At 42.8% G+C, this 12,990-nt stretch overlaps 1 protein-coding gene across 1 annotated transcript in view; it reads left to right on the top strand.

Moving 5' to 3' along the window:
- Positions 1-12,990, top strand: part of COL22A1 (collagen type XXII alpha 1 chain) — a 199,071-nt gene that overhangs the window by 72,691 nt on the left and 113,390 nt on the right. Inside the window, exons 10-11 of the mRNA XM_074145482.1 lie at positions 1,857-1,910; positions 2,707-2,742. Of these exons, the coding sequence (XP_074001583.1) occupies positions 1,857-1,910; positions 2,707-2,742 (90 nt within the window). The remainder of the gene's footprint in view (positions 1-1,856; positions 1,911-2,706; positions 2,743-12,990) is intronic.

Here is a 12,990-nt window from a genome sequence, read left to right as displayed (position 1 = left end):
CACTGCTATCGATCTGAGTTTAGAGAAAATCACTTTTCTGTGAGATCTGCATTCGTCTACAGCATAGAAATGATATTGGTTACCTGCCTGTGGGAAGTTTGTGAAGTCCAGTGTATTAGGCATGCTCTAGTGCAACGTATTTTTTTCCTTTAAAATTAGAAAAGAGTTTTGATGTACATCAAGTGACTTAAAAGAGACAGTCACATGAAAATTTTTATGAATTTTGCCACAGCCTACTTGAATTGGCTGTGACATTTTTTTTGCATCTATGCTACTTGCTCTGTGAGGTTTCTCTCTTTTGGAAAAAAAAAAAAAAAGATAAAGGTTAAAGAAAGAAACTTTTATATTTCCTGTGCTTTCAAAAGCCTGTCTTCATCTGAGAAAAAGAAAGCACGATCCCGACAAGTGTTTCAGTGTCTGGTGCAGCTAAGCACATTTTTGGGGGCATAGATCAAGACAAGTTGAATAGAGCCATAAAATTAAATCCTACTGTGGTCCATGTGGGGAGATTTGGGGAGGACAGGGGTCATTGGATTTATTGTTGTTGTGATACTGGAAGGTCCTGCTCCAGGTATGAAACTTTTTCTGCTTGATGCTGTGTCTGCACTGAAGTCCCAACTGCCTAAACTCCCTACAAGCACAAGACGGTGGGAAGGTACAAATAGGTGAGGACGTTGTATTTTTTCGTGTTGGACGGGGAGCTCAGGCCAGAGTATTTCTGGTATATATCTTGTGGGTGAGAATTGGGCAGAAGCCAGGCAGGGGTGTGTGGGCAGAGCCCTCTGCTCTCCGGCAGCTCCTGGTGCTAGAGGAATGGAAGGAACTGCTGGCAGCCCTGCACGCAGAGCCTTACACCAGTCTTAGTAATGGGTGTATCCTCAGCTGGTCCTTCTTCCAGTTTTGTACATGTGGAGCAGTATATGAAAGTGATTTACAGGTATTTTTTTTCTGCACTTGTTGGTTTTGGCACCACTTTTAGTTCTGCATCTGATGAATATTTATGAAATGATGCATCTTCTTTGATTCTTTATCCCTGTCACCCCGTCCTTTCTAGGAGACAAGTGAAGAAAAAGTTTTGTTTGGTTTTTGATTGACAATTTTTCTTTTTTCCTCCCTACATATTTGCTTCTCCAACTTTCATTCCTCCACCCATCATAATTTGTATGTTTTCAACCGTCTTTTTTTTCTGTGTTCCCTTCCCTTGCTTCTACTGGAACAATCAAGGAGAGCAATTCTGTGTGTGTTGCAGTTCTGCAAGTGAAGGGAGGAGTTAGCTGATCATGAAAATTTAGCGTGAATTGAAACAATGGGGTTTGAATTTATTTTTTTTTTAAATAGCTCTAAAATATTGACACATTTATTTTTTCCATATTTTAGGTGTGTACCCTTTAAGCCTTATGCAAACCACCCTTCCAAGTTCTTTCTGGCTTAATAGGAAATAAGGGCTTTTGAAGTACATCACAAGAGAAAAGTGTCTGTCTTGCCAATGCACCCTGAAAGCTTCTAGCAGTATTTCCATGTAAAAAATAGGATATAGAATCAACCTGAGAACTTGGACATTTCAAGTCAGTTTAAATGCAATGAGGTATACCCGGTCCTTGTGGCAGGAGCTGAAATCTTGGCTGTAGAGACTGGTGGGACCAGAATTGTCCACAGTCTCAGTCAAACCCTTCTTGCGCTGTTTCCCAAAAAATCAAAGCATTGGAAAGCTGACCGCATCATACAAAGATTAATGTAGTACACTTCACAAATGAGTCCAGCATGGAGGTGTAAGAGGAAATCACATCTGTTATTTCTGTGCCTGTCAAGAAAGGAACGAATTTTATCTGTGGTATTAACACCTTTTCTTTTTCAAGGGAGAAAGTGGCAGCCAAGGGCTTCCTGGACTCAGAGGAGAAAAAGGAGAGTCAGTAAGTATGAAATAGCAGAATGATTTTACGTAAGGAGATGGAAATACAAGTAGTTGTATTCTTCTTTATGGTGAGAATTTGTTTACAATGCCAATGTTCCCTGTTGGGTATGTTTCCTTTCCTGGCCCTTTATCCCAGGGGAAAGCTGATCTTTCTGGCACTCAATGGTGTTTCTTGGAGGGGGGGAATGGATGGGGTTTATCCCTGAATACAGCTAATAACTGACTTAGTATTTGCCTTCTAATTAAAATATGTAACTTGAGTGTACTTGATTATAGCACAACTGCGCATCCAGCAGGGATAGTATGAGGCAACTGTACACAAGGAAGATGCAAATCTCTCTCAACTGTTTTACATTCAGATGACCAAGATACAACTTTCCCCAGCTGCAATTAATGCAAATGCCAGACTAAGTTTTTAGGCAAGGAAATCTTTAACGCTGTGTAAAATTCATTCTAATAAGGGCTGTTGGCATCTTTGATTTTGGAAATGTAATATCAGACTCTGCCCTGTATAGAAAATAAGAGGTTTTCCTGCCTGCAGTAGGAGAATTGGGGGTAGGTTTTCTGTTTTAATTTGTCACTGGATTATTATCAAGGAATTCTGTCTGAAGAAAATTGTTTTTCCTATAGTAGCTGTCCTGTGACTTGTGTGTCTATATATATATATGTGATAAATATGGATAGATAGATATATCTCAGAAATGCAACAGGAAAGCATGAAATATATATTTTTAGTGCCATTTGTTATCCTTGCTATCAAATGTACCTTTTCCTCTCTTCTCTTTCATTTCTAGGGCAGAGCCTATGGAAGAGGAGAAAAGGGAGAAAAGGTAAGATCTAATCCTTCCTTGGACTAATTAAATGAGAGTCACTGTTGCCATCTGTAGCTCAGAGGTTCTTTTTGGAGTGCACAGGATGCAAGAGATGTGATACAGTCGGATCTTTTTGGGAAATTTTATATTGTGTTATGCCTTCTGCAGAAAAGCTGTTGAGTGTTCATTGCTTTCCCCCTTCGTGTTGAGTTTCCTTTGTGCATTGGCCATGTTAAATGCTATCAAATTGAAATCATAATCTTTGCTTTGTGTAAGCTGCAGTGAGTTCATGGAGGATAATGCAGTAAAGCAACTGGCTAGAAGGATAAAAAACAAAGGGAAAGTATAATTTTGAGTTTATTGAATTTTCAACAAGATTAAATTTGGGCCGTGAGGAGACTGCCACACTCTTTCTTTTCACTGGATATTTTCATTAATAACCTGAAGGACAAAAGCGGGAGTATTTTCTTACTGCAAATATTAGGCAGGACAGAGTATTAAGACTTGGAGGTTAAAGTTGAGGATACAGAATAACCACTGAAAATTGCTAGATTATCTGTCTTGGAAAATGCATTCAATGATGATCAAAAATGGGAAACAAGTAGCAAGAGTGGACTAATTTGCATTAAAAAAGATGTTTCCAGGCAATTCTGGCTGCAGGCTTCCCATTTCCCACAAGAAAATGAGGCTGCAGACCTAGAGAGCAGAGGAGAAGTAGCTCTTTGTAGCTCCATATCATACCTGGTCGTGGATGTTTTCCTTTTCACCAAAATGAAATTTCAAGTTGTGGGGAGCAATGGAAAAAGATTGCCAAGAGGGTCTAGGAGATAGATGGATGTATTAAGGAAGAAGTCATGGTTCATACTGAAAATGGGATTAAGAATATGTGGAGCTGTTTTCCAGGGGGTCTGTGGCTACCTGATTGCTCAGGAAATTTAAAATAATATTGGATTGTGGTCTGAAAGGAAGAATGCCGCACTAGCGAGAACATGGCATTTATGGCCATTGCATCTTCTCATTTGTTCTTTCTGTGATTATGATATATTGATTGTATATAGTAGTAATGCATCATGTGAAATTACAATCTAAATGAGGGTTGCTCATGGCAGGAAATATTATCAAGCCAGGGTAGAGACATGGGGGCTATAAAGCACACATTTCTGCATCCATCTTCCTGCAGTCCTCCCACTGACAGCCACTATTTAGCCTTTGAGATTCGGGATTCAGCCTTTGGAAACCAGCTCATGTGTGGCAGGTGGCGAGAGTCAGCAGTCTGATGGGAAACATGATGTTTACAGTATGAGTTGTGCTGCAGTTGAAGCAAGTTCCTGTTTTCTTATGTTTTGATCTCTGCAGAAAGTTTCTGAAAACATCTCTCCATCTGTATTATTGTCATGCTTAGAAAAATAGTTCTGCAAGTCTGGATTGGAGGGAAAAAAATAAAAAGACCCCCCCTAGTATGTGCAGAACTTCTTTTATTGGGGTAGCCAAACAACATTGACTGGCCCAAACGAATGTGTAGGCACGGAGATCCCTGAGTTATGGCCAGCTTGATTTGTTTATTTGGTACTCCTGCCAGCCGAGGCAGCTTGTCCTCATTTGCCCAATGGGTGAGTGTCAGTACTGTTGCTGGGAGAGCAAACCTATATCAGCTGTACATTTCTGGCTTGATTAAAAGGGGAGCCCGGGGATATAGAATCATAGAACTCTACAATATCTCAAGTTGGAAGGGATCCATAAGGATCATGGAGTCCAACCCTCTACTCCTTGCAGGACTACCTAACACTAAACCATATGACTAAGAGCATTATCCAGATACTCCTTGAACTCTGACAGGGTTGGTGCCATGATGCACAAGATGCAGGCTCCTGGCTGGTCTCTCTAGTGCCCTCAGGTTCCCCTGGATCAGGAACCCCCCCTGTACACCACACTGGTCATGCTGGCACCAGAGCTGCTCACTTCAGTGATGTGTTTGCATGTATAACTTTTCCCAAGCACAAAAGACCATCTTCAGAGTCAGTCTTTAGGTGCAAAAGTGAGCCTTCATAGAGTCATAGAATGGTTAGAGTTGGAAGGGACCTTCAAGATTATTCCAACCCCGCTGCCATGGGCAGGGGCACCTCCCACTAGACCAGGCTGCTCAAAACCCCATCCAACCTGGTCTTGAACACCTCCAGGGATGTGGCATCCACAGCTTTTCTGGACCATCTGTTCCAGTGTCTCACCACCCTCAGAGTATAAAATTTCTTCTTAATATCTAATCTAAATTTACCCTCTTTCAGTTTAAAACTGTTACCCTTTGTCCCATCGGTTCACTCTCTGATAAAGAATCCCTCCTCAACTTTCCTGTAGCCCCTTTAGGCACTGGAAGGGGCTCTAAGGTCTCCCCGGAGCCTTCTCTTCTCCAGGCTGAACAACACCAGCTATCTCAGCCTGTCCTCATAGCAGAGGTTCTCCATCCCTCTGATCATCTTTGTGGCCCTCCTCTGGACTTGCTCCAACAGGTCCATGTCCTTCTTATTGTTGGGGGCCCCAGAGCTGGACACAGTGCAGGTGGGGTCCCCACAGTGCAGGTGAGGTCTCATCAGAGCACAGTAGAGGGACAGAATCACCTCCCTTGACCTGCTGGCCACACTTCTTTTGATGCAGCCCGGGATACGGTTGGCTTTCTGGGCTGCAAATACACATTGCCAGTTCATGTTGAGCTTTAGATGGGAAAAGACCTTTAAGATCATCAAGTCGTCGGCAGCAGGAAGTGGTAGGACTGTAAGCGGGGTGGATCAGCCATGCAGGTGGTGTGTGTACAATGGGTCGCCATTGCATGTAGGAGCGGAGTACTGTGTCTGTGTCTTGGCATCAGAAGAATTGCCTATGAGAGGGAAATAGCCAGAACCACGGGGAACCGGGGTGCAAGTGCCTGCAATGCTGGTTGTCATCTATACTCCTGAAAAAAAGAAGAGAGCTTATAAAGTGAAACCCTTCCCAGATAGGAAAATATCTGGAAAGGGAGGATTCACATGGCTCCTTTCTGTTTGCCTGCTGCACTGCAAGGGCTGCATGAGTGTGAATTCTTGTTTTTCACTCTGGCTGTGACAGCTTTATGTTTCCTTGGTGTTTATGGGCATGGGCCAGTGCTAGGAAACTGGATCAGGGATGCTGGACTTCAGACAGCTGCAGTCTGTGTAATCGTTGCTGTGCGTGTTCTGTGGGCTCCTTTACAAACAGAAAGCTCACATCCTAAGTGTTGATAGAATCAAGTTATCTCACCTTTGAAAAGACTGAGATGACAAGACTAAGGTAATCCCCTTATTATAGTATTGTTCTTCAGCTGTGTGAGTGCCCAACACCTGCCAGATCATGCTTTTGCCCAGTATTGTGTGTAGGGTAATTATGTGAGGTCTGAGGCATTTGTTGGAGAGCAAATCCTGTGCTTTTCCAGGAGGACAGTAGAAGCTCTGGCCTTGCTTCTCCAGGCTGTTACCTCAGTTATATCACTAAGTTAAAGCCAAAATGATGCTTGTATTAGAATACATAATATGCCAAGTGCATCATTAGCGGTAAACCAAAAGATAATACCAGCTGTGGGTAAAAAGCCTAATTCATGTTGACATGAGGTCCTGTGTGGCTTTGAAAACCAGGAAATTCACTGTGATGGCTTAAGCAACAGCTCAGCATGTTCTGCGAGGCCTCAATATCTCAGCCTCACACAGGATGCTTTTTATGTGCAGAAACATGCATGTGCAGACCAAGTAATTTTGCATAGATATAAAAAAAGAAAATAACATAATGCATCTACAGGTGCTCACGTAAACTGCTCCCAAGTGGATTTTCTGGTTAGGTGTGATTCAGCCGCTACTGCTCTGTATTGGGTCTTTAATTTCCACTGTTGACTGTCATCTGTCAGCCCTTGGAGTGTTTAATCCTTGTGTCATTATATATAGTCTGTTATGCTTCTGCTCATAAATGTGCACCCCTTTACTGTGTGTTCATTCACTTGTTTTGCACACACATTATCGAGCTGATTATTAGGAATGGGCAAATATTCAGTTCTATAACATGATCACCATGAAAAGCAATGTTTTCACTTTATTCTGTAGGTTATTCAAATGGATATTTGCTAGACCAGATGGCTTGGTCCTGCAAGGGCTATAACTCAAATCTTCAAACCTCTGTTGATCCAAGAGGAGTAGGTGCAGGAGGAGTGAGGGCAGAAGAAACAGCTGTAGAGCATTTCTGAGGATGATTCAAGCAAGACGAGGTTTCAGCGATTCTTGATCAAAGTCAGGGAAATCACATTTGACAAGGGTGGTTCTGTAGAGTATGAGGTCTGCATTCCTGGGGAGCTCTCATCCACATCATGAGCCAGCCTGCCCTCCTAATGCTTCTATACAAAGTTTAACTTAGAGGCTTTCAAAATCTTATATCCTTGTCTTGCAAAGCACAGAGTATCACGCAGTGGTGCTGAGCCATTCTTTGAGCATCCTAAAGGCCAACAGTAGTGAGAATGTGGAAAGGTGCTTGCAAAAGCAATGACTTTGGAGATGATATGATGAAAATCTGTCAAACTGAGTGGAATGGAGATATCAGCAGGAAATTATTTTTCACTGTTTCTTCTTTGGTAAAAGCTAAGGGAAAGCAAATCAAACTAATTGATGGCAAGTTTAAAATGAACAAAGTGAAGTTGCTTTTCATACAGTGGGTATTGGAGCTCTTTGCAGTCTACTCTGGAGGTTAAAATTTTGTGTGCTTAAAGAAATGCATATGAGTTTGATTAAAGAGAGACATCTGTAAACATCTGGTCAGTACAAAGACATTACCTCTGCTTCAGGACACCAGCGAGTCTCTGCAAACCGTGATGGGTGGGAGCAGGACGGTAGGCTAGAGAAGTCTCCCAGAAGGCCACTGCTGCAGATGGGATAGGAGCTGGTTAGACTTTTGGTCTGACTGCTGGTAGCTGTTCTTAGACTTCCGTACAACTCTTGAATATTCCTGTCCTGGTTTGAGGTAGAACAGAACCAATTAATGGCATATTCTTCAGACAGTGTCTGCTTCTAGCAGATAACGTCTGATGTTCATAGTTAACTTCAGAAAGCGCAGTTAGTTAGAAGAGATTTAGCTGAAAACTAAAATTACTGCAAAGAAAATTGTTTCTGTTCTGCCTGAAACTGGGACACACCCTTATTATCTAGAAGGGGACAGAAGTTTCCACAGTCCACGCAGTGCTTGGGCCACCAATGTCTGTAGCTGTTGAAGAAGAGCAGGAAACACAAGTCAGGAGTCATGAAACAATTAGGTCAAGTGATTGCTACTGTGATTTTCCACAGGAAACCAATCTGTGGGAGGAGAAAACTAGGACCACTCACCTTCTGCAGAGGTGGTGGATGAAGGTTTCATTGTGGTTTATACTGGGACTTCCCTCACTAATGTGTTTCCACAAGTATTCAAACTTTCCCTTTGTGCTTTATCTGTTTCCCTCCATGCTAATAATCATACATGCAGCAACGAATATGAGAAACAACTTTAGCAGATTAAGTCTATATTCTCCTAACAATGTTTTTTCATGGTAATTACTTGCTCTGATAAAAATGCAGAAGGATTATTATAGGATTTCTAATGAGAAAAAAACCTCTGAAGTGGCTTGGCTTATTAGATATGCAGTGACTGCAGGACCAAGCATAGAAAAGAAAAGCAGGCAGATAGCTAAGGCTCCGGGCTAGGCTGCAGGAGACCCAGGCTTAAAACTTGGCTCCAACAGGTTTGCTGACCTTGGGCAAAGCAACCAGTCTTTGTTCCTGTAAAATGAAGCTGGAGAACCTCTTTCCCTCCCGGCTTTGCATCCTTCAAACAAAGGCTTTGCTTCCGTTTCCCTTGCTTGTCTTCCAAATTGGAATTATCGCCTTTTTTAGGGCTTCTGGAAAAGCTGTGGAAATCTACCCTGCTAGATACAGTCTGTCCACACAGAGCCCTGTGCTGTCTTTGCCCCGGGGCAGCTGAATATCAGAAAGGTCTGACCTGAAAGCCGTGTAACTTTTTCTACCCGGGTGCTGTCAGCAGGGCTTAGCAAATTAGCACCGGCGCGGTGCCTCTGTGTCGGGGCTGGCCAGCATCCAGTAACGCGGGGCACAAGAAAATGAGCGCAGTTCTGCCTGCAAAAGCTGCCGCAGACATTGCTGGAGTCTGGTTGTGCATGCTGGTTTGATGGCAAAAGAGAGCTCGTGCTTTGGGCATTTTTAAGGGATGCGTTTTGGGACCAGGAGGGCTGTGTGCGTGACTTGGTTGCGGGTAAGGCTGGAAGTGGTGTTTTAGACACACAGAGCTATAATAATGTTTGAGAGTCGGATCCCTGAGTGGCAGGGTGCAGCAAGGACCGTCTGTGCCCTAAGGGGGAGGGAGCTGGGACCAATACCACGATTGGCAGGGCAGGGACCTCACCAGCCAGGACTAATCCCACAGCAAAGGAGCAGGATGGGTCAGTGATGGTAGCCAGGTTCAGCTGAGAGTACGGATCACCAGACTGGTCCGTGGTTGATGAAGCAAGTTGAAGTCCAAGCCAGAAAAGTGATGCTGCAAGTCAGGATTAGCAGGGTGCATTGCCAGGCTGCTCTGGTGCAGTTCAAGCGAGAGCCAAAGGGCAGAGCTTAGAAACAGCTTCAATACAAAAGAACAGGAACAACCATCTGAACTTCTAGGAGAAGAATGTGCTCTCTGAGCACTTACACAATGTGGACTCTGAGCTTGCACAAACCAAGAATTAGTCCTTATTCCAGCAACTTCCAAATAAAACTATTGCTCCGGGAGACAATGCGTATGTCCTTTTCACTGCTGAAACCTTGAGCCTCGGTGCAGGGAAAGTCCTCCAGTGAGGTTACAGGCCTTGTTCGGGCTGCTGTGGTGTTCAGACATTGTCACCAAGCCCCAAAACTCTTAAATGCCACCCAGTTTACCCAGAGCTGGTGAGCTGAAGGGTGACTCTGCGAGCCTAAAGAAGCAGCAGGCAGCAGGAGCCTTTGCCCATCAGCATCCAGGCTGGCAGACAGTGCTCTTTCAGTGAGCACATCTTGACAGTAACAAAATGGGAAAATATCTTCAAGTTTAGAGATACTATTGCCAATGAAATCTGAAAACAAAACAAAACCCCAACTGCCCGGTAATTGGTGTTGCTTGGAGGCGGTGGCTGTGGAAATATTGCCTCCTTGGGGTTTGGTTCTTACTTCTCAGATCTTTTTACTTTATTGCAGAATAAAAAATAATGTAAGCATAGCTCAAACTGACCTGGTAATGGAAAGTGAAAGTGCAATATCTGCAGGTTTTTTTCTTATTATTTTTTTTGTGCTGGAAATATTGTCTCTTGGGAACCATTCTTAGCTACTGACTTCATCTGAATAAGGTCACTCAGCACTTCTCAGTCCAGCACTTAAACAGCTGTATAATAATATCTCATCTACTTCATAAGGCTGTCATGCAGCTCACTGGAGTCATTTGTATCTGTCATTTCTTTTCTGAATCTTCTGATTAAAAAGTGAGGTGTATTAATGTTAGTATCTGCCTTAGTACTCTGAGTATGTTGAATCCTCTTGTGTATGCAGGTGATTTCAGTCTGCACATTGAGATTTTTGAGTCCTCTTAACTGTGGTTAAAGTATATTCTGCACAGCTAACTAACTGTGGTTTGGTAGAGTTATTTTTCTTAACAATAATTAGAGGGGTTTAGATAAATTCTGTGGTTTTCTGTGACCCAGAATAACAGCTGCAGATTGTAATAAACAACTTGAAGCCAGATCACATAGTAATTTTGCATCGTGACAGCTTAATTCTCAGCAATGCAAGAATACTAGCAACTTGGGATTTTTTTCCTTACATAAACTTAGAAAATATTTCTTTTTTTTTCAGTATTGGCCCCTGGCTTGCAGGTACATTGCTGGTATACAATGACATCTACTGGCAACCAGTTTGCAAAGTCTCCAGCACTTGTTTTTTTAGAGGATTTCTCTGCCAAGATCCAGTGGCTGTGGAGAAAGGAAGGATGCGAGAAAGATTTTTCCAAGTTTATCCTTCTTCTGATAGAAGAACTGGGGAGGAGGGGAAACAGATTGCCTTGATTCTGTCATTGATAACTATTGTTGGAATGTGGGATGTTCCTGAGAGCAATATTACAATGGATAGGTATGGATTAGCTGCCTGTTAGGTGGAAAACAAAAAATGCTTTCCTAGCAGTCTGGAGCATACACTCTGAAGTGGATCCTGTAGCCTAATGACTCACAGAGAGCTGAAGCATCCCACGAAGCAAGTTGGTATCACCGGTCTATCAAAGGCATCTTGCGTATTCCCTGCCCCTCCCACAGTTTCACATCTATCTAGTTAAGCAGGCAGATTTTCCCCCTTTCCACTGATCAAAGCTGTTGCCAGGCTGTTTCCTTGTTCATGGCTGAGAAGGTGCAGGTGCCTTGTCCAAGGGCTCTCTGAAGGTGCAGGTGACACCATGGCAGCACCATGTTTCATGCTGTTCTTTACTTGCCCAAGTACCACTCTGGACTTCTTTCATTTGAGATGTTGCTCATTGCAGAGAGTAATGAGAAGAATCATCAGTGATTTTTGCAAATTTAGCCAGCAGGGAGGGACTGAAAGGAATGGGCTCTGCAGGGAGGGGAGAAATTATGGACTAGATGATGTGGTTAATCTCGAGGAAAAACTTTCTATGTATTTTCATGAGGCACCACAGTAAACTTTAAGGGGTGAATGTGGAATATCAGTAGCAGCAGATGCGTAAGAACAGGTCAGCACTGGAGTTTGGAGTACCCTGACACAGAACTCCTCTGCCCTGATGTACTCTTCTGACAGCTACTGAATTTTTTGAGGGTTGTGTGGAGGTCTGACGCATCAGGAATTTCCCAGGAACAGAGCAAAAGGAATTAAGAGATGTTTCTTGCAAGGCAAAATATCAACCAGTACATAGCAAATCATCCACAAGACCAGAACTATTTTCTGTGTGCTATTTATAGATGATAAATTAATCAGTGTCATGATACATGACTGGGTTATTTTTCTACTTTGATGAACAGTTCCCCTGTAGCACTTGGCAAGCTGTTTGTCTGGTCCCGAACAGTGGCAGATGCAGGAAGGAGCATCAGTTTGTACTTCGAGACAAGGAAGATTTCAGAACAGAGCTGTTATGTTTTTCATATTTCAAAGTGTCTGACAAATGTATCTTTAATTGAGGACCCTCTTGCCCCAACCATGCAAAAAAGAAAAACTGGAATTTCAGGAACTACTGGTCCTGCTTCTGGGAATCCAACGCACTGTAGTCCAGTTCATTTCTCCAGTTATTCCTCTGTGTATTGTGGTACCAACACAATGTGTGAATTGTGGTGTCAACTGATTCTAGTTATCTCCTACCTTCTATTCAGTATGTTCAATCATAAATAGGTCTGCAAACCATTTGACTGTTTCTTAATTTGAAGATTTCAGCATTTGCTTGAGCAACTCTCCTAGCTGTTGACCAAAAGTATTTCAAACACAACAGCTCCCCCCCTGTACTCATCTGTCCTCTCCCTATTGCAGAGGTAGATGTTTTTTTCAAGTAAGTACTCCACTTGGGACAGTTTTTATTATGGATGAACCTGCAGTTCAAGCTGTCAGGTGTCTGACCACCTCAGTCTTTCAGCAATTACTTATGTCGTGAATTAAGGAGCGTTGTGGTGGAGATGCAGCTAATATGAAGCTAATGAACAGGTTCTTGGTCGCCAATGACAGCTTCAAATTCTTTAGGACATTTCCAGGCTATTCTGAACTCTACAGTGACCTTGATCAGGGTATAGCTGTTTACCACATCAGTAAGCTCTGATGCATCTTCTCTGCTGCAATGCCAAGTTTATCCGTGACCATGCGTCCAATTAACTGCTACACAGCTGTTGTTTTACCCATTTTGATGCAATGATGGAGCATCAGGTTTCTTCAAAGATATCTGTTGGCATCCCTGAAAAAAGATGCACCTGCTCCCCCCCAGAAGAACAATGACTAGGATGATATGATGAAGGGTCAGAAGAATCCTTCCTGTCTCTTGGTAGGGTCCATGATGTTCATCAGGTTCAAGGGTTCAGATAATCTTGAAAGACAAGGTCCCCTGAATTTCTCCTGGGGAAGTACCTTTTGGGGACAATTGACTTCTAGGCAATGCATTAAATAAAATATTTTATATGTTTGCAGTACAAAAAATGCCCATCTATCCTTTAGCCAGCTGTCTACATACTGTGCTGAGTTTCCTGATAGA

The sequence above is a fragment of the Numenius arquata genome, chromosome 3, assembly GCF_964106895.1.
Source record: "Numenius arquata chromosome 3, bNumArq3.hap1.1, whole genome shotgun sequence".
NCBI classification, from domain to species: domain Eukaryota; kingdom Metazoa; phylum Chordata; class Aves; order Charadriiformes; family Scolopacidae; genus Numenius; species Numenius arquata.
Note: the sequence above shows the minus strand (reverse complement) of the source record. Positions and strands in the feature narration are given on the sequence as shown.